The sequence below is a fragment of the Chionomys nivalis genome, chromosome 13 (assembly GCF_950005125.1).
Source record: "Chionomys nivalis chromosome 13, mChiNiv1.1, whole genome shotgun sequence".
NCBI classification, from domain to species: domain Eukaryota; kingdom Metazoa; phylum Chordata; class Mammalia; order Rodentia; family Cricetidae; genus Chionomys; species Chionomys nivalis.
The window spans coordinates 16175908-16202296 of NC_080098.1; the positions used below are offsets into that span (position 1 = coordinate 16175908).

General features: G+C 41.5%; 2 protein-coding genes across 14 annotated transcripts in view; one reads left to right on the forward strand and one right to left on the reverse strand.

The window, feature by feature from the left end:
• Nsun6 (NOP2/Sun RNA methyltransferase 6) overlaps nt 1-1539 on the forward strand; it is a 42097-nt gene extending 40558 nt beyond the window's left edge. Inside the window, exon 11 of the mRNA XM_057787606.1 lies at nt 1011-1539. Within this exon, the coding sequence (XP_057643589.1) occupies nt 1011-1244 (234 nt within the window). The 3' untranslated portion in view covers nt 1245-1539. The remainder of the gene's footprint in view (nt 1-1010) is intronic.
• Nucleotides 1540-5344: 3805 nt separating this feature from the next.
• Cacnb2 (calcium voltage-gated channel auxiliary subunit beta 2) overlaps nt 5345-26389 on the reverse strand; it is a 353794-nt gene continuing 332749 nt past the window's right edge. For 5 of the 13 annotated variants that reach the window (XM_057788135.1, XM_057788138.1, XM_057788145.1 and 2 more), the window contains 7 exons: nt 22697-22777; nt 22243-22301; nt 14835-14944; nt 10913-11064; nt 9449-9544; nt 7942-8130; nt 5345-7099 (listed from right to left, as the gene is read on the reverse strand). In XM_057788135.1, coding sequence (XP_057644118.1) covers nt 6608-7099; nt 7942-8130; nt 9449-9544; nt 10913-11064; nt 14835-14944; nt 22243-22301; nt 22697-22777 — 1179 coding nt within the window. In that variant the 3' untranslated portion in view covers nt 5345-6607. Of the gene's footprint in view, nt 7100-7941; nt 8131-9448; nt 9545-10912; nt 11065-14834; nt 14945-22242; nt 22302-22696; nt 22778-26277; nt 26298-26389 lie in introns of all 13 variants that reach the window. The other 8 variants (XM_057788136.1, XM_057788139.1, XM_057788148.1 and 5 more) reach the window with 3 other exon arrangements.

Here is a 26389-nt window from a genome sequence, read left to right on the forward strand (position 1 = left end):
AGGAGGAGAGAAGGAAGTGGGAACCTGAATAACTATGTAAAATAAGACAAGATTGTATTAAAAAAAATTAAATTGTTTTTATTGAGCTATATATATATTTTTTCCACACACCCCCCTTTCTCTCCCCTCCCCTTCTACCCTCTCCCATGGTCCCCATGCTCCCAATTTACTCAGGAGATCTTGTCTTTTTCTACTTCCCATGTAGATTAGACTCATGTATATTTCTCTTAGGGTCCTCTTTGTTGTCTAGGTTCTCTGGGATTATGAATTGTAGGCTGGTTTTTCTTTGCTTTATGTCTAAAAACCACTTATGAGTGAGTACATTAAAATAATAGCTTCTTGGTTGGGGGGTCACCACAACATGAGGAACTGCATTAAAAGGCTGCAGCAGGGAAGGTTGAGAACAGTGTGCTAAAAGATCAGGTAGAGGGACTACGCCCACTACCACTGCTGTACAACCATCAGTAGCAGCCTTGACCATTTTTATCAACCTGAGTTTAAAAACTTGACTAACAATTGAAAGTCAATGAAATTCACTATTCTTTACTCATAGTCAGAAGAGAAATGTACTACATGGTTAGAAAACTGAGGCTTCAAGAGCTCTAAAATTATAAAAACAAAACAAAAAAGAACTGGGTATTTTACCTATTGTATACTTGGATAAATGGAGTTAGGTAAAGCTGCTTGCTTAGGTCTTATAGCTGAATATGTTAGGACTGCATTTTTAAATCTACAAGCTTTTAATCATAACCTTCAGGCCTTTCCTAAAACCGTAGTACTTGATAAGCATAGAGGATCCTAAATAAGCAAGAACTCCTCCATCAGGTGGCCACAGACCACTGCTTCTCTGCTTCCCACAGATTAGTATGTGCATCCCATAAAAGCAAGAATATTTACCTCTATGTATGCTTCTGGAAGGGGTCAGATGCACAACCAGTTTGCCTTTGTAACTTAAGCTATAAAGAGGCAGCTTACTAATTATAGGACATTTGTTTATTTCTTCCCAACAGGAACCACAGATCGGAGGAGAAGGAATGGTGGGAGCTGGCCTGTCCCTGGAACAACTGAGACAGCTGCAGCGATTTGATCCATCAGTTGTGCCACTGCAGAGTGTGGACCCTGATTGTCTCCAAGATGCCAAGAGAGAAGACGTGATCTGGCTGGCCAACAGGGACTGTATAGGCTTCTTTATTGCAAAGTTTCTAAAATGTAAAAGCACAGAGGAGAAGGTTTCTTGCAACTGAAAATTCAGAATATTTTCTCCGTGTGTTGCTTTTTCTTACACCTAAGTGTTTTCAGGCCAGTGGAATGATGGCATGTTTGCTTAGGACACAGGAAGGTGCTAACAGAAGGAGCAGTGTGTTTAAGTAGCCCTGCAGATGTCGGGGAGGCTGGGAAAACATAATCTGCCTTAAATGATAGAAAAGGCAAGGAGGAATTCCCTCTGGGTCTGGAGTATACTGTCAGTTTTAACTCATAAATATTGTTTTTTCTGATGTGAAAAATAGTCCAAAAACAAAAGAATAAAACTCTGAACTTTTCATGTGGTTATGAAAGAAAGTGTTTTCTGTTCCAAACATGGCAGTAGTTACTGCATTAGCATTCAGGCCATGGGCACTAGTAGCACTGCATGCCTCATGACTGAGGTAAGTTGGCTTTTTACCTGAGTTCTGCCCCTCCCCCTCTGCTTACTAATTCTAAGTCAGGCTCTTTTACTTTAAAGATTTATTCCCTTATTTATTGCGTATGATCTGTGTGTGGAAGTTCTGCTCACGCCATGGCACACGCGTGAAAGTCAGAGGACAGCTTTGGGAGTGAGTTACCCCCGCTTGAATTCATGTCAGGTTTGTATAGCAAGTGCTTTTACCTGCTAAGCCATTTCATCAGCCTCTGCTCTCCTAAATGAAATTTGGAATTGTGCTAGATAATAATCTAAAAGGTAAAATACAGGTTTTTACTTTGTAGACTAAAAAACAATGAAAAGTTTTGGTTGTATTTTATCATTTTCTGGAACAGAAATCATGCAAAATAATAGAAACATGCTTGGTAGGGAGCAGAAAACAGTGGCTGACAGCTAAGACCTGGCCTGGCACTTTCTGCTGGGCTTTGACTTCTCCTGAAGAACATAAGCAGCTTCATAGAACACAGCTCCAGGCAACTGTGTCTGATAGATAAGACAAAATAAATGCTCTTCTTAATCAAATCTTAACTGACCTGCAACAAAAAACAAGAACCTCAGGCAGTGTGCAGAAGTGACCAGGCATCCTGCCACTGTGGCTAGTCTACCTGGGATAGTATATCCAGTCTGTCTGGGCCACACTAGCAGCCTAAGTATATGCTTTTCAAAGACTTCATCAGGTCTTCAGACTGGCTTCATTCTACCTGCTGCGTAGATAAACTCTGTTAAGATGTCCAGTACCCAGCAACACTTGAAAGGTCTCACATGGAACACACCAGACTGGTTTGTTATCTTTCATTTACATCCTTACAAATTACAGGACTTCGTTGTGTAGGACAACTGAAACCAATTGCTGATAATTTCTTTTCCTCGTAGGTTTCCTGTAGGAAGGTCTCTCAGCAACTTACCATATCTATGAAGACTGCATCAGCTCTTGGATCAGTAAAGCTTTTGGTGGCTTCTTCCTGGAGAACATCTCTTTGAACAGCTCTGAGCTCTACATCCACGGCTCACAGCACATTATGATGCCATTTTACTGTGGTTAACCTGAGCTCACTCCTACACTTGGGAAATGTACCAGGGTAGGTAAACTAGTTTTTTTTCTTTACAGTCACTGTTCAGAGTGGATAGTCAATAGGTGTTTATTGAATATGAAAATTTATACTGAATTTCCTAAGATTCAAGTATATAAGCAAACCCTTTCCATCTTTCATTCTGCCTGTGTCCAGTAGATGCTATTTTGACTAAAGAGACACACCATCTCCTTGTGGTACTTCTGTTTCTGGGACTCAGTGTAACCCCTCTGGTTTTAAAAGACTCTGTTTTAAGCAATGCCATAATCATTGCTTTTTCCCCCTGCTCTCTGTACATCCTTATGTGCTAAGCTGGGATGAGACTAAGAGAGAAATAGCCTAGTAGCAAATTTGCATGGTGTCAACTTTTAGCCGTTCTAGTAAACCCAGAGTACATGCAGAGCTAACAAAAGACAACTCTGCTTGTGTTTAAAACATCAAGGACACAGAATACTGTTAACAGCTTTCCTATTAACATGGGCCATTGTCAGTGGATTTACTCCCTCAAATTTGAAAGCAAACTGCACATTCTTCAAGGACACAAAAATGTTAGAAAAAGGTGCAATAAATGAAAACAATGAGGGACACATGGAAGGATATTAACATACCTTTTAAACATAGTTTTAATATAGATTATTTCTATGAAAACAGAAAAATATTTAATTCAGTGGTAAATACATGTTAATGAAAATCCTATGTTAGATTTTAGTTGCTATAGCAAAGTGAAGTAAAGCAGTTAGTAAGACCGAGCGCCAGCAGTACGACATTGGCTGGAATAAGACCAGAGCATCAAGGAGGCAGCACCTCACTGAGCAGATGGGGAAGCTATGGGTCCTCTTAAACATGAGATGGATTTCTAAGTAGGAATCTGAATTATTCTGCAGGTGTGAATAAGGTGGGAAGAGGATGCCTCTCTGGTTTACACTGTAAAAATTTTTTACCTACCTTGTTTTTTTATTTTTTATTGTTTTCTTAAATTAGACATAGAAGATTACCAAAAGAACGCCAGGATATTGGCATTGGCTGGATAAAGATATTCCACATGGTAAGTGTGGGATCTGACATATTCATTCCTAAGATGGCAATGAACACCACTGGTAAACAGTGTAGATGCCAGCTCTTTGTTTCCATGAACGACTTTAAACCAAGTTTGTTAAACAGTTCAGGGTTGTGACAATGAGTGTTTGTTTAACAGGAATGCAGAGCAGATCATGTTAAAATGTGGCATTGTCTCGAAGTACAGTGTGACTATAAGACATCCTACACTTAGCAGCACCTTTTTTGGAATCAGTAAGTTAAGAGCAGTAGAGAAAGAGCATAGGAAAAGCTGAATGACTGACATGGGAGAATAACACTGTTGATTCCATTTCCATCACTTCCTGGCTTGACTACAGAAAAAAAAAAGTCAGAATTTTACAACTGAGTACGTTAAGATTGAGCCTTTGATTATGAAAAGCCTGGCATTACATTCCCCAAGTCAGTAAATACCCCCAGCTTCTTTGGAATTGTTTTCTTATTTCTAGATGTGCCCTACACTGCTGACATAGACCCACTGTGCAGTTTTCTACAGACGTGCGCTATGTCAGCTCCTTCAGCAGAACAGAGCAATGCTTTCATGTGCACAAACATATTCATGGTAAAGCGAGGACCTACAAATTGGGTGCAAAATTGGCCAGGTGGACATTTCTAGAACTATTCTTTGAAAGGGATGAGTGATGACTGACAGCACGTGAGAGAAACACCATCCTTCGTGAGTCTGAGTGCTCAGAGACATTCCTTGGGACGAAATAACACACAGGAATGGATTACCTTACTGCTTAACATCTGTGACAAATGCGTACATTTTATTTTATGAGAACAGTCTTAAGTTGAGTAGATATTAATTTGGGTATAGTCTGTAAATTTTGTAAGTAGTATAGTGCTGATTCTAAGGGGAAAATTTCATTTGACAAGCCACTAAAACACTGGTAAAATAGTGTTTGCAATTCATATTTTAAATGCCTTTGTTTTCTTGAGTATAGGATAAAGTATTAAGCATAAAACTGCTTTAAATAAAAAACTGCTTTACTCATAAATGCCTAAGAGTATTTGGGAAGAACCTGGAATATCCAGGAAACTAATCAAAAAATATTTTATTAGAACAATTATTTGTTTTAGTAATATATGGATCTGGTTGGATAATCACAAATAGGTGTTTTCCTGGGAAAAACTTCAAATGCTAGGGCCTATGCAATTAATACAGTCTAACTTAGCCATCAGCAGTGGACTCCTGAGAGATACAGAGGTTTTATAGCCTTAGCATGAGAGCATTGTACACTTCTGAGAGCAGGCAAATTGAAGCATGAAGAAAGTGTCTTTTGGGTTTTCCTTCAGAGTAAGTGTCTCATGTAGGAAAGTATTAACTTTTCTTTGCTTCAAGTCATTCCATTTTGCCCTGGTAGGTTCTAACGATTTAGCAGAAACTTTGGTTATAAGGAGCACTTCTGGGTTCTGACAGACAGGGAAACTGTTTGGGTTGATTCTGGGAGAAGACCAGCAGGTAACTGGAGATAAACAACAGGAGCAATAGGCAAGGCTAGAAAGTGAAGTGGGATAAGTTATAAAAATTTATTTCCCTACGAAATAATTGCACAAGCTGTGTAAACATTTCTTACTAAAACAAAATACGCTGACACACAAGGTTGTACATTTCCAGTGGAACACGCACAGTCCAAGATGCCCGTGTTTTCTCTTTTCAGGAGCTCCAGCAAGGAGTCAGCAGATAAGTGCTTCCCTAGTTACCTTTGGCAGCAAGCTTCTTCACATTCCCTGGCTGCTCAATGGGTTTTAAAGCAACATGGAACATAATTAAATCCTAAGCCAGGTGGACAGGACTCGGCCGTCAGCGTCGAGTTTCTGCGTCAATCGTTTGCATTCCACTTCTCCAGTCGCTCACACACTCACACGCGTGCACATGGCGGGTTCCAGTGCAGTGACTATCACAGACACTAGCTGCTAAAAACGTGTTTGTCACAATCATTGTGGACTGTATGGAGTAGAAAATCCTCTGGAGTTTGGTTATAATCACCATAATTTATGGTTAAAATTAAAAACTTAAATGGATGGGCTAACATTCAGAAATCAAACCTCAAGTCAAACAACCACACATATTTACAATATGTACAGGCTCTCTTCTAGAATGGGGAGAGGTGTCTAGACAATGTTGTTAGAAATTTCCTGAATGTGGGCATTTCTAGTCCCTGTGATTCATAAAGCAAATCTGCTGACTTGGCATTAATACCCTAAAATATTGTGATCAAACTGATATATATATATTATATATATAATTATAATAAGGTGTTTGCAGAAATAACATTTACAAACTGTCTATACAGTACACAGTACTAGTACATAGAAAATAGATTCTAACTTTATAATCCCCTTTGTGTAAGGCAAGACTGAATCTGTCCCCAAATTTAGTCAGCCAGAGGTACAAGCAAGAAACAGTGGTCCATGGAAGAATGACAGGTCAGGTATCTGGGTATTAAAAATCTGGAGAAATTCCACTTGTTATCTGTGCTGCATCTGGCTCACTGGATACATTAACTGCATTTCTGAAGCCACTTTGTTAAGTGGCAGCGGCCCCAAACTGCTTTTGGAGAGTCCGGGATAAAGATGGAGGAGGACTGTAGCTGTACTTAGCCAATTTATGTGGTACTTTCAAGAGAATGTATATTAATACTTGGTTGCATGCTATTGCTATTGAAGCAACAGCAATACAATATACAGGACAGGTCACAGATGGTTGCAATGTAGCCCCCAGAGATTTTGCTTAAGGATGATATTACACAAAATTTGGGGGCAGGGACACACACGGTCATTGGCGGATGTAAACGTCCCTATTCCACTCGCTGGCCTCGTTCCTTCTCTTGGATATCACTTCCCCTTCCTTGTCACAGTAGCGATCCTTAGATTTATGCCGGCTCCGTTGCTTGTTGCACTCGTTGTGGTCCTGCTCTCGACCCGTGTCCCTAGAGCGGTGGCGAGACTCCCTGTGTCTGTGGCCATTGCTGCTGTGGGTCTCGTCTCTGTGGTTATGTTCGCGGTGTGGGGCATAGTGGTCCACGTGTTCATGTGAATAATCTTCCTTTGGCTCCACATAGGCAGAGTCTCGGCTCTCCTGGGTTTCAGAGTCAAACGTCTCTTGCCTAGAGAGGCCGCGACCTGTCCCACTGCGGTGGTTTTGGTGTGTGGCTGAGGAGGAAGAACGATGCTGGGATTTCTTGACTGGTTCCAGGCAAGGTTCTTCTTCAGCTTGGGAAGCAGACCTGGGAGCAGAGCGATCAGTCCTCTGATCACCTTGAGAACCCTGGAGAAGGGACACATGAGGGCATCAACTAAGGACAGAACCTACAGAACGTTAAAGTGTATAGAGAACAGCACCGTGTAAGTACATCCCTTTGAAGTACCCAGAATGCTGAAGTGAAGCCTAGCCTACCTTAGGCACTTTTTGAGACACCTAGTGGCACTGCTTAAACTGGACTTGTGCACACAGTTACATTTCATTTTAATGATGGGGAAAGAGTGTTTGTTCCTTTACAGTCTTTTGTGATTCTAGTACCGATACAGGTGTCTATACCATAGCTTTAACTAATCTGCTTTGAGTAGATTAAAATTCATTAAGATGGGGCATCTAATGGGACATGTACTATTCTAGAACCCTCACAAAAGAGGGTGTCCTTAATTTAGCGGCTTACTTTCATTGTCTGCCTCAGCCTCCCCAAAAGCTAAGATTATAAGCAAATGGTATAGTATGGAGCTAAATACGACTCCTTTGAGTCAATATTTAAGCCATCTGAGCTCGCTCCCTATTATGGTTTTGGAGCAGGGACAGCCAAGGAACCGGCTGAGGTTGTAAACACGATCTACCATCTTAGTGCCCGTGCAGTCAGTGGGCTCCAGAGGATGAGCTGTTTGTAGTGTGTTCTGTTTACAGTTCTTTGCTTCCAGGTACATAGCTCATACTGGACTTAGTTCTTTGTTCACAGGTGCACAACTCAGAGAGACTGGGTTAAATGGCACTCGTCTTAGTCTGGTGAGCAAGGGGTAGTAGAGCAAGCCCTGAATTACCTCTGTGGTTTGAGTGCCAGGGGTATAGCTCAGGCCGCCTAGATTCTCAGTGAAGACCACCATAAAAGGAAGCCCTCTTACCTGTGAATTAGAGGCTAGGGTGGGGCTCATGGGTAAAGCTGAAGTGGCTAACGTTCGGCTAAGGAGAGGGTTGGGGAGGTTACTGCTGGGTGGGTGGGTGGCCTTCCAGTAGGCCTCCAGATAGTCGGCGAGATGCTCACAAGCGTCCTCAAGCTGGTTCTCATCCAAGATCACATCAAATGACTCCTGCTAAAGCAAGCATTTCAGATTGTACATTAATGCAACCCAGAACCAAGGTCCCTCCCCTCCCCAAACCTATAAGCAGAGGAGAGAGAGGCCTTGCCCATTGTATTTGTTCTTGCCCTGTTTTTCCATTTTCCCTTAGCAGAGTCTTAGCTTATGCATATGTCACTTCAAATCGCTAATTAAAACACTGAATAGCTAACTAACTGCCTGAAAGTGGACAGCTGTCAGCATGGTCAGTAAGGGCAGTGCAGGGAAAGCATACTGATACTATGGTAGGAACACATGGCAAATCCAAACAGTTTAGAAAGGGGCTTATTCTTGTTACAGACTGCAGGAAGTTCTGGAAGCTGATGAGGCAGGATTAGGTCATGTACTTTGGCAGAATAGCTCAAACTACTGACATTTTGACATGATCCAAACTGCACAGTTGAGTGGGAGGAGAGGTTCTTTGCTTTTGAATATTTAAAATCATTGATCTAGAAATTTAACATACTTTAAATCAGTCAAATCCAGAATTACATCTTTTATAACTTTTGAAATAGTTGTACTTTAATGAACACTAGATGGGATCTATTGTCCCAAAGTATAATAGATAAAATTAGGAATGTGTTTCTGGGAAACCTGGTGTTTAAAAGTTGGTTTGGGATGATGAGCTAGCTCACTGGGTAAAAGTGCTTGCTGTGCAACTGTGAGGGCCTGAATTTGAATTTCCAGACCCCATGTCCAAACAAGGTGCATAGCACTGAGCTTCTGTAATCCCAGCATTCCTACAGGAACACAGGCTACAGGCAAGAGAATCTTGGAAATCAGCCAGCCAGCTAGCCAGGCATACACACTGAACAAGAGAACTAACTAGTCTCCAATAAGATAGAAAGTGGGGCACCAACAGCTACAGTTGTCCTCTGACCTCCATGTATGCCGTGGTAAGCAAGCTCATGTCTGCATTCTCCTATACGAAAGTCAACATTTAGTTTGATATGGTCCCAAGTCAATTTCTCAAACACTTGTTAAGAAGAGACAACTTATTCCCTGTGACTAGATGTGGATAAGAACCAGAATCCAATAGGTCCATCTTACACACCACAGTATTAGGAAGTGAGGCCTGTAAAGGATGCAGGTGGCGTTTTTGGAAGGGTAATTCTGATCTGATCTGGCCTAAGGATGCTCAAAATGCATGGTCACACAGGCTGCGGCATACTTTTTGCTTTTGGAATAAATACCATTGTAAGTGAGGAGGAGTATCTTCCCACAGGTATGTAACTGCAGCTTTTTAAAATGTAGGTCTGATCTCTTCAGCTTTTGCACCATATAGATAACTTACCGGAGGACACTGGGCCAGTTTATCAGCTGCTACCATCTGGACATTGAGGTGTTTTGCTTGCGATTTCCCTCGAGATTTTATTAACCTTTGTAAAACCTGAAAATGGTAGGCATTTGTAACAGGAATATCTTTACTTGGGTAAGCTACAGGGTACACTATGGAGTATTTTATAAATACAGAATATATAATACATGCATATACATAATATATATAATACATTATATACATGGAAGAAAGGCATCTATCATTAAGAAATAAAATACAACAGAGATTAACCACAAAATTAACAGTCCTGCATAAGTCTCTTGCAAGCTTAAACACCAGTATAAGGCTGATGTGGACTCTTTTTTTTCTAGCCTAACAGTTCTCAAACTTTATGCCTCATGACCTATTTAAGTTTAAAAATATTATGAACCCCAAAGGGCCATTGTTAATAGGAAATATTTCTTGTATTTATCAGAAATTTTAGCACTGTTAATTCAGTCAGAAATATATCTGGCACATGTTAATATAAATCCCTTAAGAAACTTTTAATTTGCTATAGTGTACAGTTTCACTGATATTTGTAAAGAGACCACTATAGATACACAGTTAAATAAAGGGGGATTGCCAGTTGTGCCTCTTCGGAGAGTTGGTGGCATTCTGTGATACTGTACTGAAGACCAGCAAGTTTATTCCCATAAAGTCCCTTGGCCATGAAGACTCAGTAGCCACAGAAAACAGTGTAACGTACCAGGGTAAGAACAGTCCTATGATCTGTACTGAAATGTGCCTGGACCCTTCACCATGCATGACACGGAAGGTCATTCATGGATTCTGTATCTCTCGCACATTTACATACTTCATTGTTTAGTATTAGTGTTGGTGGCAACAAATGGTTCTTTTGGAGTGTTGGACTGATTTGCTTAAGGAAAGACCTAAGTACATGAGTCCGAATGAGCATCCTGTCATTAGTCCTAGAACGAGAGTAGCAGTGGTGTTGGTGTTCCTCCTTGAGACAGTCTGCTCTGGACAGTAGCTGAGCGTTTTAGTTCATTGCACAGTGTTAATAAGCAGTTTACCACTACTGCATCAGGGCATTCTTATGTGAAACTGGTGTTTGTAACTGGGAGGACATAGACGTGTTTGCTACTACATGTATTGATGCTTGGACTACTAGCAGCTTTACCACCATGTGTGTAGATGCCAAGCGTGTTGGAAGGAAGCAACATCTTAATTTTGTCACGGAAGCAGCTTCCTCTTTACAAAATCCCTGAAATCATTTCAGAGACCTATGGCCCACACTTAAGACCACTGGTCCCAGCCATAACACTAACCATGCTCATACTTAAACTTCATAATTAGTATGGGTTTTCTCAAAAACCCTATGTTCGTAATAAAGGCATAGCCTGTGACTACTGGAAATCAGAGCATAAAGCACATTGCAGTAATGTCTGAATATAGAAAAATAGCAACCCCGCTTACCTTAGGAGAAGAAATCTTTACATACACTATAATAGGGGCCAAGGAGGTCTTACTGAGTTGAGCTGGGTGATTAATCGTATCTGCATCAAGGACTACCAATTGCAGTGTTCTTGCAAGTTCAAAAATCCTTTCAATTTCACTCTGAACTTCGGCTGCAAAGGTTAAACAGAGGTAACTTATTTAAAAGGACATGTTTTTAAACTACAGTAAGCTGGAGTAAAATGGTACACTCTTTCTTTATCCAGAGAGTCAGCTGCTATTTTAATGATTATAGTCAATGTGATGATGAAAGGTGTCCTTTGGCAAGGGCTGCTTGCTTTCTCACACTTTTGGTCCTCCAGGAATTATTCTTTCAGCCAGCACCAAATGTACCATCTTTCCTTGCGCATGTGCATGGACCATCCATTATGTAAATATGTACAACATAAAAAGAGAGAGGAAGGGTACCCATTAGAAATTGAGCCCAAGCCATGCTTCATACTTTCCACCAGCGAGGACATAACATCGTCTTTAGTATAATAACCCCTTGACTCCATACAGTGCTACCTGGATATATGTTTTCAGGGTTGACCATTTGATGCTGGACAGTGAACTGGCGTGCTCTGCCCGGGGAGGATAGCCTCTCCTGTCCCTAGCTGTCCTCAGTTGCCTACAGTTCTTTGGGTAGGGTTGAGGCCTTGTGAACTTTTCTCCACCCAGTTTGTCATGTTCATTGGTTTCCTCCTTGTTCAGCTCACATTTGGGCAGTCATGGTGGTGAGACTTTACAGGTATAGCTTTGACATTACCCAGAATATATGTGTGTGTATATACACGTATATGCGTGCAATAAGAATTTGTAAAAACGGAGGGAGAGGGAGAGAGAGAGAGCATGAATTTAAAAGAGAGTGGTGAGGGGTGTGTGAGAGGGTTTGGAGGGAGGAAAGGTAAGAGAAAATGTAATTAAATTAAAAATCTCAAAAACTCAAGAAGTGGTCTAGTCACATTCATGTTTTGAAGGGCAGCTTCCTACTAGAAGCATCGCGTAAAATTGCATAAATGGCAATCCTTACACTCTGCTCAGCTCACTTGAGCCTCTGTGATAATGGGGATGCTCCACACACTCTAGTGTGCCTTCTGCTGGCCCTGGAGTGCTCAGCCTTAAAATGTAGCTGAACAAAACACCCTGAAGTTTTAAATTTTAATAATTCAGTATTGAACTGTAAAGCGCAGCATGGAGCTTGTAGTTCTGACTGAAAGTGAAGGTTAAGTCCACAGGACTTCTTCAGACCAGCCACCTGAGGCCTAGGAATGCCTCCACCTTCTTTGATTCATGTGTATCAGTGACAGAGCATTTCCAAAGATGATTTGAACTCACCTAGTTTGCATCAAGTTCTTTACTTGTGCTTTGAGAAACCACAACTTAGTCACTTGAGATACTAACTTCAGAATAATGGCTGGTCATACAGCACCCCTAATGCATATAGTCTTGCTACAATAAATACTACATCTGCCGTCTGATCTGGCTCTTAAGTTTGCTAATTTATCAGAAATACAGAAAACAGAATTTGATAAATGATAACGTAATACAGTCAGAGAAATTCAGACTGCCAGAAACCTTCAGAATAAGTAGCTCAGTTTTTCAAGAAAAAGTTTTTTTTAATGAAAAATGAGAGATTTGAGAGGCTGAATTACAATATATGGACTCTATCATATTAAGATAGTAGTTTATTTATCTGTAATAAATAGACTTGATAAAATATGTCTATGATTTGTTTACCAATAATCTGTGGGTGGAAAGATGAATATTGTGCATAAAACTATATTGACTGCAGATAGTTCTTTAGCTTTGCAACTCCTGATGCAAGTGTCCCCAGCATTAAACATTCTGCAGGTGCCCCGGCTGGAATGCCATTTCCTCCCAGTGGCCTTCCCTGTGTCTACTGATGCCCTCCTCAATTTCTTCTCTGCTGCCTGGGCTCATGAGCCACTGACCAACTCTGTGATCTTATAGCTACATTTTGTGTTCTTTGCTTCTATTACCCTGACACCTTGAATACTTGAATACTTACTAGCAACAGTTCCTTAATGCCTTCCTTAAGAACAAGCTCTTTAGCAAGCTCCATGTTTTACTTTACCTCTTTATTATTACCTTCTACCTCCCTTTTCTTTAAAGGATACACTTTGGCCAAAAGCCTCTTGTAATTATTGCCACTGTCTCAGAACATCACCTATCTCCTTCTTAACTTTTGTCCTTTCTACATGCTTGCAAGCTTCAAGTCTCAGCTCAGGACACCGCCTGTGGAAGTTTTCCCCAGGGCCTGTACCTGCTGCAGCATTAGCTCTTCAGCACCGGGTTCAGCTCAGAAACACTGCACTCACTCCACACCCCAGGGTCTCTTATTTACCTTATTGCTGTCTGAGCTCCTGGGCACAGGGGCTGCAAGTCTTTCAGGCTTTAGCACGTTGTTTTGTACCTAGTATGTGCTCAATAAGATCTATGGCTAGAAGAGGCATTTAAAAACCTACACAACCAGTAGTTGTAAAGGTTTTGGCAACCTAAACCAGTCTATTCTGCTGTTGATTTAATTGGTCTCTGTAAATAAATTGCTTGACTTCTTTTTTAATTGGTTAAATCTATGAAATGATAATTTTGTAACAATTTTCTTAAGTACTAGATAAGAGATTGCTATGAGTAAAAATTATCTCATTTTTCTTCTCAAGAAAGAATAATTATAAGACGGGGTATCACCGTGTGGCCCAGGCTGCTTTTTGAATGTTACTCTTACTGCCCCGTCATCTGAAGGTGCTGGGGTGAGAGGTGCTGCCACACCTACATCTCTAGTATAGTGCCAGACCTATGCCACTAGAGTTACCTCGGAGGGCTTATTAGGAGACAAAAGGAAGTTTAGTTTATGTGTTGTTATGTCTATGCATGCTCATAGAGGCCAGAAGAGGGTGTTGGACCCCTGCTCCCCAGTATATACTAGAAGCTGAATTCCAGTTCTCTGCAAGAACAGCAAGTGCCCTTAATTCATTGAGCTAGCCTTCCAGTCCCCAAAACAGAGTTTTATGAAGTATTTTTTTTTTTTTTGGTTTTTCGAGACAGGGTTTCTCTGTGGTTTTGGAGCCTATCCTGGAACTAGCTCTTGTAGACCAGGCTGGCCTCGAACTCCCAGAGATCCGCCTGCCTCTGCCTCCTGAGTGCTGGGATTAAAGGCGTGCGCCACCACCGCCTGGCTTATGAAGTATTACTAAAAGATAAAATGTTATTATTTATGTTTTTCTATTTATATAATTATAGTTCAGAGTAATTGGGAAATTTGTATACGTAAACTCTGCCTCCCAAAGGCTTTACATATTTAGCCTAAGTTAAAAAATTAAGTGAACCTAAACATGTCCCACAACTTTTAGAAATGTTTAAAACCAAAAGCCTAACAATATTAGTTAAAAAGTGTACCAGTAATTAAAACACCAAGGACATGTTGTAGCAGCTGCTGGAAGGTCTGGATAGTATCTTATCATTGTATGTTAATGAACAATTTCCAATCACCTCTCTGTAAATACATCAACCTCCCCATGCTGGTTTTACAAAGAAAAGTACTGATGCAACTCAGACAACAGATAAGAACTGACTTCTGTTATCCTGTTTCCTCTGTTATCAGCCTCAGTGGGTAAAACATGGTTTTGAAAATGATTTCATCACTGTTGTAACTATTCTGTGAACATTTCTGAAACAAACCACAGTGCTGATTGGCAGGTGGGATGTTTTGGCTTATGCTATCTTAATAATTTACACTCAAGTCATTAGGACTATAGACTAGCTGTTGACGCTGATTTTTCTGTATAGTACCTGGACTTATTCTCTATTCAGATCGGCTCACTGTTACTATTAGATAAGACATATTTGAATAGCTTGAACTCATTGGTGTTGGCTGACTTACCTAAGCTTGACCTTGTGTTGGATCTTTCGATTATTGCATGCTTACTGGGGTTGTTTAATACTGAACGTTTGGCGAGGGAGATGTCAGCAGTGACTCTTGTGATGGATATCCTGTTGGAGAAACGAGAAAAGCCAAAGGTTCTTAATCTAGTAAAACAGAAGTCACATCTAGAACTTAAAGGATGACTGATATATAACTATACACATGAGGGGCTAGGAAGCTGGTTCAGCAGTTAAGAGCATCTGTTGTTCTTGCAGAGAACCCAGGTCTGGTTCCTCATACTGACATGATAGTTCATAACCATCTGTAGCTGCAGTTCTAGTGGATCCAGTGTATTCTTCTGACCTCCATGGGCACCAGGTACATACATGATGTACATATATACATGAATACAAAACACTCATATACATTCAATATCAAATACACATGTGTTAAGTATCAGCATACACCTATATTCACGTGTGTGTATATTTTGAAACCTACATGTTTCAAAACAGACTTATTAGGACAGCCAATCATTTATTATGCACATCTTTTGCCTAGCATTTACTGATTGCTTACCAAGTCTGATTAAGAGACTCAAATTTGGTGATAGAAAAAGAAATTATAAGGAGCCTTATCTAAAACCCTGCGTTACTACAAACAGAATAAAAAATTACTCTTTAAATAAATTGAACTGAGGTTCCTAATTCTGTAGTCAGTGCCTTTGCAGTGCTGTGACGTGGATGAAGAAGGCAGCCTGCCTTGAGGGAGCTCAGAATCTGGCCCTGGGGTTGGAGAGGTAGTGCAGACTCAGAATGGTGGCAGTATGCCATGCGGAGCACGTGCAGTCCATCACGACAGCGGCAATAAAGTGCAAGGTTCCATACGGGGCAGAACTAATGCAGCAACAGTACACGGAAGCTGGAAATTGGAAGCAGCTGCACGTGGCAAAGTTCAGGGAATATTCAATGAAAGGCTTGCAGTGTCTCTGAAGCTGGTGAGAGTAAAACTACAACCAAGAGGCTTGGTTTAAAGTCTGTCCCAAAGTCAGAACCTTCCAGAGCATCAAGTGCCTAATAAGAATTATTTACCTGTTTGGTATAAAATCAGAGACTTAGCTATAGCTATAGGCAGTAAGTCCGAGGACCCCTGACTCAGGTATTATAGGCAGAGAAGGGGAGCTGGGAACGTCAGACGCCAAGAGGGAAAAATGATTCTGAATGTCAAATCCTCAACTTCTCCATCTTCGTCTTTTGGAATCCCAGCTTATGTTTGTTATTTTGTATCTTTTAGGTATCAGAAAAGAGGCTGCTTCTCTGGACAAACAGCCAAATGACGAAACTATGTTTATATCAGAGGTCTCCTCCATAAAATACTTGTCAAGAATGTCCTACAGGGAAACAGGCAGCTGCCAAGCCCCACCTATGAGTGCGGACCTTCCTGCTCATGCCTGTTTGCCCCATTCTTAAAGAGAACAGCAACACTACGCATCTTTGTAAATGTCTTTCACAAGAGGCTATAAAAGAAACAACCATCTGAAGGCTAAATTATGTTCATAGAACTGAAACATTTTTTTAAAGCTCAGAATAAGAAGATTTCTGGAAATTTAAAAAATGACAGTATAAATAAAAAGTGAAAAGATGGCATCTCTGAAAGAATAAAAGCAAAGAGACAAAAGAGTAGGAAAGTAAAGTTTGAAAGTTAAAGAGTTGCCCAGCAGTTCAAACCCCAAATAGTTATTAGCTAAAGAATTAATTCCAGATTCAGAGTCTGGATTTTTATACCAAAAGCATCTAGCACTGATTAAAATCCATACCCGACATAAATCCCATTACACTAGGAACCAAAAAACTTTCAGAGGAAATCAGGGCTTTAAAGTTCTCAAGAGCAACAGTGAGGCTAGAAGGTAACAAAGCAAAAGCCTTCAGAATCCCCTGCCCATGGCCACACACCATAGGGCACACTTGCCATCCCAGCAGTGGGAAAGACAAAGCATGTGGGTGTCCAGTACAAGGGCAGCCCCAGCTGCACAGTGAGATCTTGTCTCAACAACAACAAAACCCTAGCCATCATACCATCAGTTAGGACAGCCCCAGCTACACGGTGAGATCCTGTCTCAACAAGACCCTAACCACCACACCATCAGTCAAGGCAGCCCCAGCTACACGGTGAGATCCTGTCTCAACAACAACAAAACCCTAACCATCACACCATCAGTTGGGGCAGCCCCTCTGCACAGTGAGATCCTGTCTCAACAACAACAAAACCCTAGTCATCATACCATCAGTTAGGACAGCCCCTGCTGCACAGTGAGATCCTGTCTCAACAAAACCCTAACCATCACACCATCAGTTGGGGCAGCCCCTGCTACACAGTGAGATCCTGTCTCAACAACAACAAAACCCTAACCATCACACCATAAACTAAGTAGCTTGATTAAAGGCTTTTTTTAAACACTTCAGAAAAATCATTTTAGGGATATGAATGAAGGGTGTGTTTGGCTGAAATGGAAGGGTGAGGGTTGAGAGATGACAAGGGATTGAGGATAGAGGACCACCAACCCAACAGCAATCGGAAGAAATCCCCAAGGGTGGTGCACAGTATACCAGGAGGTTAGCACAAAATGCTCTCCTCTCAGGTGAGATGGTAAGGTGGAGTGGCACCCTTGGGGATGCTCCAGGGTACGTCATATGATAGGATTCCTTTTCTGCTGAGCACAGAGAACCCATCAAGTCCTCATTCTAGAGTGCATATTTCAGAATACCTGCTATAACGTCATGTGGGCCAGATGTGTTTATCTGGGCAACATAGTGAGATGACCTGACACCCCTCCCCCATCTCATAAAAAGTTATTTTATAGAATTTAAACTTTTATGGAGGTGCAAAGGTGGCAGAAAATTGTGACCAGTGCCACTTAAAATTTAAGGGAGATGAGTGAGGATGGAGATGGAACAGCATGGAGGGTATCGTCTTAATGTTCAGAAATTTGGAACAGTTCATTAATGTGGCATTGTAGACTGGAAAGAAGGAGTTAGGTAGATACTCAGGGAAGAGGATTCCAGGCAGAAGGGAGAGCAAATACCTAAGCGTTAGTACCACGTGAGGCTGATGGCCAAAAGGAGGCAGCTGCCCTGGGATGGGGCCCATCATGGAGGTACAGCAGTGCCACATCTACTCCCTGTGTGCTAGGCTTTCTAGGTGGCATAACTGCCATTTCTTTGGTTCTGCCCCCAAGTAGTTGAAAAATCTAAGGGCAAAATTTCTGGGGATAATTAGTTTAGGGTAGTGGTTCTCAAACCTTGCATATACACCACATAAACATTTAATAATAGAGATTCTCATATCTTAACCTCCGATTTTTGTCCAAGTCAAAGCAGGATCTAAGGAGAGAGTACTGAGAGAGATATCTTACTGGAATTGGTGGCGGAGGTGAAGAAATCTAATGCGGTAGAAATCTAGTGGAAATAAAGAGCCCGGGCTGGCCATCTTTTATAATCAGGCAAGGCTCCTAGCAGTGGGACTGGGACATCAATCCAGCCACAGAACCTTTTACCTACAATCTGTCCTGCCTGCATGGTGGCCTGGGGTGTAGAACTTGTGGGAGTGGCCAGCCAATGACTGGTCCAACTTGAGGCCCATGCCACAAGAGGGAGCCCATATTTGACACTACCTGGATGGCCAGGAACCACAGGCAGACAGCCAAGAGACCCAGGATAGAACCAAACATGAATGGCAAAAAAAAAAAAGTCAATGAAATGATTCTTCCTGATATTCTGTTATAGTCATAGTCTGGTGCCTAGGACTGATTGTCATCAGAGGGGCATCATGTCATCCAGTGAACTCTGGGAGCAGATGCAGAGACCCACAGTCAAACACTAGGTGGAGCCAGAGGAACCCTACAGAACGGGTAGGAAGGATTCCAGGAGCCCAGCAGAATCAACTAAGTGGACGTCACAGGGGCTCATAGAGACTGAAGTGACAAGCGCAGAGTGACGCTGTATGGGTCTGATCAAGGTCCTCTGCATATACCTTATGGTTGTGGCTTGGTGTTCCTGTGGAACTTCCAGCAGTAGGAGTGAAGGGTGTCTCTGACTTTTTTGCCTGTTCTTGGGACCCTTCCTACTGGGTTGCCTCATCCAGTCTTGGTATGTATTGTCACTTCTTAGGCCATGTTTAGTAGAAGTCCCAGGGGGGCCTGCATTATTGTTGTTGTTGTTAACAGAGATGGAGGAAAAGTGGATCTGGGGGAGAGAGGAGGTGCAGGGAGGGACTGGGAGTAGTGGAGGGAGGGGAAACTGCAGTCAGGATGTAATGTATGAGAGAACAAAATAAAACAAGGTATACTCTGTGTCATATAGGTTGGGATCAAACGAGCTCCTCCTGCTGCAGCCTCCTGAGTACTGCAACTCCAGGTATGTGTCACTAAGCCTGGTCTGTCCCCAACCCCCACCAAGTGTACTTCAGGTAATTCTGTTCTGCAGCCTGGTTATAAAACTATTAATTTTGAAGACATTGTCTCACGTATAAGTAAATCTCCTACACCAGAATATAAAGTGATGTTATGTTTCCCAGGATTATTGTTTTTCAATAAGACTTCTTCACAGAACATTCAGACAACAGTGTCTAATATTCCTGTAGCAATTCAGTGCATAGTCCAAACATTTCAGGGCTGACAACTGACATTTTGAAAGTCACCAGGGAAGAAAGCCAAGTTTACCCAAGATGATAGCTTCCCTTCTTCTCCACTTCCTTGTTAATGTACCTGTTATTATCCTAAAAGTAACAGTGATTGCTTTGCTTCCATGAAAAACTAGTTGGGTCCAGCAACTGAAAGAAGAGGGTTGAGGCAGGTCTCCTTTGATGTGGCACAAACTGTTGCATGGCCCACAGTGATTCTGACTTCTCTCCAGAGCACTCACAAATGATCTTAGCTGTGAGGGCTTAATACCACAATTCTTGACAGCCTAGAACCTTGGCACTGCCAACATTTCCCATCACACGTCTCCTTTGTGGCCCTAACATTTTAAAAATATAAACTCATTCCGTGGATTCTAAAGAATACTTCAGTTCTCTTTCAGATTGCCCTGTGTACACACCCCAGAGGCTTCTGTCTGTTTCTGTCCCCACTCTTTTTCTATCTTGCTTTACCAACATTAAAGACATTTAATGAGACAGCTACCCTGGATATACTCCCACGAGTAAAGGTGAAAGTTTTATGTCCTCGGAAATGCTACTGTATGGGTTCTGATATCCCTTGGGAATCCTTAATGCATGGCCACAGGCCCAGACTGTTGAAGTGCAGTACAGGATGCACAAGGCAAGATGCACATGGAAAATACATTTGTCTAGAAACGATAGGTTGACCCTGCCTTCTATTATTTCACTTATTTTCTTCCCAGATAAAATAAGTTGGGCTATGTGATTCCATAGAAAATAGGTCTGAGATCCAGATTCATAAACACTCAGGGTTGAACAGAAGTAGTCCATTGGCGAGTAAATGGGTTATACCCATTGATTATTTGATTCGTCAGTCTTTCAGTAGTTACACATGATTTCTGTTGTCTCTGTGATTACAGGAAATAGTGTCCTTCAGCTCACTTTGATCTAAGTAGATATCTATCATGTTAATGTAGTGTGTTTGTGTCTGGGATACTATAGTTCCTGTACCAGTGTCCATAAGCTAAACTTGGCCTGACCCCTACTAACCATCCCCACTCTCCATCTGATCCACTGGCCATATCACTCTCCAACAAACTGTGTCTCATATTCACTTTCCCCCTCTTCCAGAAGACTTGTTCCATTCCCCCTCTCTGTAGGCCTTTACCCTCTGTAAAGCTAAGGTCCCTTTCCTTTTTACTTTTTTTTTTTTAAGTTGAGGAGGGAAAGAATTGAGTCCCATATCTTGGCCAGGACTTTTGATGTATGTCCCATGGCTATTAATGGCAGTTTCCTTTGTAGGTCCTCTAGTTGGGTTGCTTTATTCATAATGCTGCCTCATGCCTTGGTACCTTCCTTTCCTTTCCATCATCTGTTGACCATGTCCTCCTCTGATTGGGTTGATGAGATTTTAGAAGAGTTAAACCCTTGCTGGATAGCAAAATTCTCAAATCTGTTGACTACTCCTTTCTCTGTACTACCTGTCCATTGTCTACACACATTTTGGGAGGTCCTTGTATTATATTCTGTTTTGCTGTACAAGTTTCAACTTAAAATTTCCATATGGTTCTTCAAGAGTCAGGGACAGTGGCTTCTATGTGTCTGCATTTCTCCAGCAGAGAAAACACAGCAAACAACACTTCCGCACTCAGCTGCCCTTTTCATGTTGAGTGCTTCTGCAGGCACCGAGAGTTCACGAGTTCGCCATCCCGTGAATACCCTCCCTCACATTCTTGTTGGAGAGGATAATAAAGAGTCATATGCATAAAAGAACACCAGGAAAGTGGAGAAGGGAGAGAGGCTGCGCTACCACGAGAGATGTGAAGAAAAAGTTCCTACCAGAGGGAAGAGCAAGGAACAGACACTGACGTGGGCATGGGCCTAGCTGGCTGGAACACCCATCATGCAGTTGGGGCGGATATGAAAGCAGGGGAGCATCCATAGTATGAACAACCCAGTGAGTTCTCTATGAAGAAGGGGAAAATTAGGCAGCTGGGTGATAGGTGGGAAGGATGTTAGGCTAAGTGTGAAGAGAGATAACTATAGCTAATGGCGTCTCCCTTTGGACAGGAAATACTGATGAGAGGGATGGATGGTGAGATCATTGTCTGGGTAGTTAAGTGGGAAGGAAATGGGGAATGTGGTCTAGTGCCCAGGTGGTTGTGGGTTAAGTTAACCATTGCTAAGAGATCCCTAGGAAGGGGAAATGCAGAACATTGAGGCTGACATAAATGTAGGAGGGGTAACTCATGCCTTCTGCTGGCTTCTAACCGGTTCTCCTACCTCCAGCTATGAGACCTAGTCTGGCCATATTCCTCCGCCTCAGGTCAGGTGCTGGAGCTACAGGCCTGTGGCAGTCCCGGCTTGCCTGTTTCTCCCTGAAGCAAGGATATAAGTTCACCGTGGGAAAGTGCAGTGAGAAGGGGTTAAAGGGTGATGGGGAAGGAGGATGGTAAAGTCTTTTGGAAGGGAAGAAGTGAATAGAAGAGGGTGTGCTTGTGATATCTGGGCAGCAGCAAGGAACTAGCGCCTTGTGAACTGCAGGTGAGCAGAGGTGGAGCCACAGTCAGCTTACAGACACATGTGCAGTGACTGGACTATCCTGGGATGAGGATGCGCAACGCAAACATGGGATCAGATTGCACTAAATGAAGCCTACTTCCTGTCCAGAAAACCAAAACAGTTTACCCTTGGGATCGACTATCTGTCCCACAGAGTGTGACCATCTACAAAACAAAAATGCACAAAACCAGTATTGTGCAACACTTACCGCCCTTCGAATCTGTGTTTTAAAAAATCGAACAGTGCTTTTTGCATCATATCTGTGACCTGTAATTGGATAATAAATTAAAATGTGAGAAAACCTGAGGATAAATAATTGTTACTGATTATGAGAACCAAGTTTACTTCTCATCATTAACAATTGAAAACCTGAGCGTCACGTTTGGAAGAAGTGTGGTTACCACGTTTCCTGTCTCCAAGCCCTAATGAAATGACAAGATAAAATTTCTGATCATAGGATGTTTTTAGTGACAAGAGATTCCTTTGCCAGGGCTTGCAGACATTCTCCATTTGATATCGTTTCCTGGATGTCGTGCGTTAGAGCTAGCAGGAGTATCCATGGCAACCTTCAGGAAATCAGAACACTAAACAAAACACACCACAGCCTGAAAAACAACCTGCTTGGCTGCTGTGAGCCTCCCTCAAATTCAACTCCTACTCACCTCATAGCCCTTCAGAGAAGGGCCCACTAGGACCACTGGCCGCATGGAAGGTACCACATCATAAGGAGGAGTGTGCTCTGTCTGCAGAGAGATGAGGCAACTTTAGACTTCTCAAAGCAGTGGGTCTGAGATACTTTGTGCATAAGATACTCTTCTGAATTCGAATATACAAGACACTGAGTTTTCAGACATTTAAATATTTCCATCATTGCCTCTTTTCCAAGTCAATCAACTCAATGAAAGACTGGCAGCTTTCTTTTTCTAAGGTTTAAATTGCAGCATAGTCTCTAGTTTCCTTGCATGTAAGCTGCTTGGTAGAACAAACAGAAACATGCCCAATGTATACTAGGTACACCAGGCTCAACTAGCCAGTATGCCATTGCTCTTCAGGAACACTTGGACTTCTGAGGACATCAGAGGATCATGGTTAATTATGACAGATAAATCCCTGTCAGCTTTGCCTATGATGTCAGTCTTACCTGTATAAATCCTAGTTTCCAAACATTGTGCCTCTCACTACCAAATGCTTGGAATTCACTGAAATTCTGAGGGATCAGAAACTGGCAGGCATGCTAGTGCCAAAACAGTAATTATCATCACTGGTCACAGCTTCAGGGCTAGGGCTTTGGAATTTTTGACCTCTAGGTTTTTTTGGCATTTATAAACTTCTCAAATCAAGATTTATGTGCATTGGAGGAAGGTGAATGATTTGTCATAATTTTATTTGACCATGCTTCAGCGGCTTCAAAATGTTTCTTAGTACCTTGCATATATAATACGTTTCTGAAGCATGTATTAGCTAGTTTCTGTTCCATAACTGATTTAGACATTTCTGTGGGTAATGTGTTTGTTTGTTTAGAAAAACAGGGTAGAAGCTAAATTTTACTGTCACTTATAAAACTATCATTTTCAACTTGATTTTTTTCAAATAAAAATTTGAAACATAGGTAACATAAATTTGCTTGATGAAATTTAAACAAGCTCTTGTAACAGGCAGTTGTAAAGTGATGCAGAAATAACCTCTCTTAATCCATAAGGGCAGGAGATTGGGCTTTGCACACTGGATAAACAAATCATTTACTCTTATTAATGACTTGTGAGCTCTGTAAGATGCATCATCCCTTGAGGAGCATCTGAAAAATATATCAAAAGAACTTTAAGAACTTGATCAACTGGTGTGCATGTACTATTTGCACCATTCTGTACTAAAAACCATTTGACTGTTGTTTCAAATCATCCATCACAGACTTGCTATCTTCCTCTTTCTTTCGCTTACGTGGCTATTTAGACACACATCAAATTCAACAGCGTCCACATGAGCTTTCACCAGTAGTTGTAGACCATATAATCAAATGGAAAAAATATTACCGCCAATGGGCTGTTCACCTTTTATTGTTTAAAATTTTTCCTAGCAATCCAAACTTCTTTTTAATAGACATGATAAAGATAAAATGCATATTTGAATGAAAGTGTAAAAATTAGACAAACACAGTACACTGATAGCACAAAAGCCAGACAAGCAGCGCACTAAAAGCAACCTAAGACATGGAAGATGATTGGAGTGGACGTTCACACGGCCAGCTCTCATCTGAGTCCTACATTATCACAGAAGAAGGAACACAAGAGTGAACACCAGTGCCGCAGGCATCAGAAGCATATTTATTAAGCGATTGCATTTCATAGCGCTTGAGTTTGTACTGAAAGTGCCTGGAAGCCACATCTTTCCGCTACTGCGGTGAGAACACCGCTGTCACCATTACCTATGGAGATAGACACTGCAAGCAGTGAAAGAACAGCTATTAAGAAATCCGAGTGGCCCAGTATTAGATAGGACTTTGGTTCCTTCAGTCTGTGACTGCCAGCCTAGCAAAGGGTTACCCATGCTGGCCATCAATCAGCTTCTCTACCATCAGGGGCAGCATTAGAAATTACCTTATTTGATGGAATATTGATACTCTGTGCCATATTGCTAAGGACAACATTTTTATCTGTCCTTTTTGATTAAGCCATTTTTTTGTTTCACTTCTTTAGTGGAAAAAATTAGATAAATTTCTTTAATGTTTTGAAATTTACAGGCAGGTGAACTACAGAGTACTTTCTGACGAGCATGGTCATATCAATGTTGCCACTTGAAGTCCAGAATGACTGAGTAGTGTTGTTTCTAAGAAACGCCTGCAGTTACCTATCTGCGAGCAACAGTTGTGATGACAAAGTCGAACCAGAGAGGTGGCCCACTCCTGTGGAAGATCATCAGGTTGGGGCTTTCTGTGACAGCACAGAAGTCCGGGTGTTTAAAATTTTGCCTGGAGTTCTCTTCTTAATGATTATTTAAAAAGAAAAAAAAAAACCAAGCTTATGCTTTTGTGTATAACTTATTGTTAACATCTATAGAGCAAACAGTTGATTTTGTGTGTGGAGGTAAGACTTAATTTGATGAAAGTCTAGGGAAGAACAAATTTTGCTTCATGTGTAAGCTAAAAAAAAATACCCCTGGCCGGGTGGTAGTGGCACAGGCCTTTAATCCCAGCACTCGGGAGGCAGATGCAGGTGGATCTCTGTGAGTTCAAGGCCAGCCTGGTCTACAAGAGCTAGTTCCAGGACTGGCTCCAAAACTACAGAGAAACCCTGTCTCGAAAAACCAAGAAAAAATACCCTTGCTTGTGCCAGACTTGGTAACAATAGGGGATATAAGTCTAAAAGCATAATGACTGTTTAAGGTGTTATGTCAAAGGAGAAGAAAAAATGGGAATAGGGAGGTCTTTTAAAAATAGTGCTAGATAGTTCCAGGACAGGCTCCAAAACCACAGAGAAACCCTGTCTCGAAAAACCAAAAAAAAAAAAAAAAAAAAAAAAAAAAAATAGTGCTAGAAAGCAATGAAACATGCCGAGAGGAAACTTGGATTAAAAGGTCTTGAGAATTCCTTGGAGTTTCCAGTCAGGGCACAGCATCAGTATACCGTCTCAGTTGGCCAAGGGAAAAGGCTCTATACGTGGCCAGCAGCCATATTGTCTACTAGGTGAGATGCCGAAATCTGACTGATGGAGAAGGCAAAAATATTGGGAGAGTGTTTATATATGACAATAGGAAAAACTCACAGTAAACCGCCAAAACAAGCCTGCAGTTTTCCACTGGTCTTGTTCATCAGCAGATTTTGCACCTAATGGATTAGAAGTTTAAATACTGACTGAATTCAAAATTGAATAACCTCTTGTTTAAAGCACAAGCAATGTATCTGGATATTATAAATCAGAATCCAATAACTGCTTTAATATGTTTTATTATAAATTATGTTTCTGGCAAAAAAAGACAGGCAATAAAAGCATGTACAACTGAGGTGTGCTGTACACTGACATCTTCGAGTGTTTAAACAAAATCCCTTGTGGCAGATATTATTCCATCAAAAAGGATAAGTACTGTGATGGCATTACAACAGGCCACTCACTGAATGTTATTGGTGGAAGATATATGGATCTATTGATAGGCTGTCTTAGGACTGGGAAGACTACTTAATGAAACTGAAGGACTTGATGCTAATGATGCCATTGGCAGGAAAAACATGGGTATGTCAATGTCGACTTACCGATTTCTGCTTCTGCTTAGCTACAGCAGCGTGGAAAAGAAACAAAGAATAACAGAGCATGCGTGTTATTGGCTTGTCAAAGGACACAGACAATCAACAGGACCGGAACTGT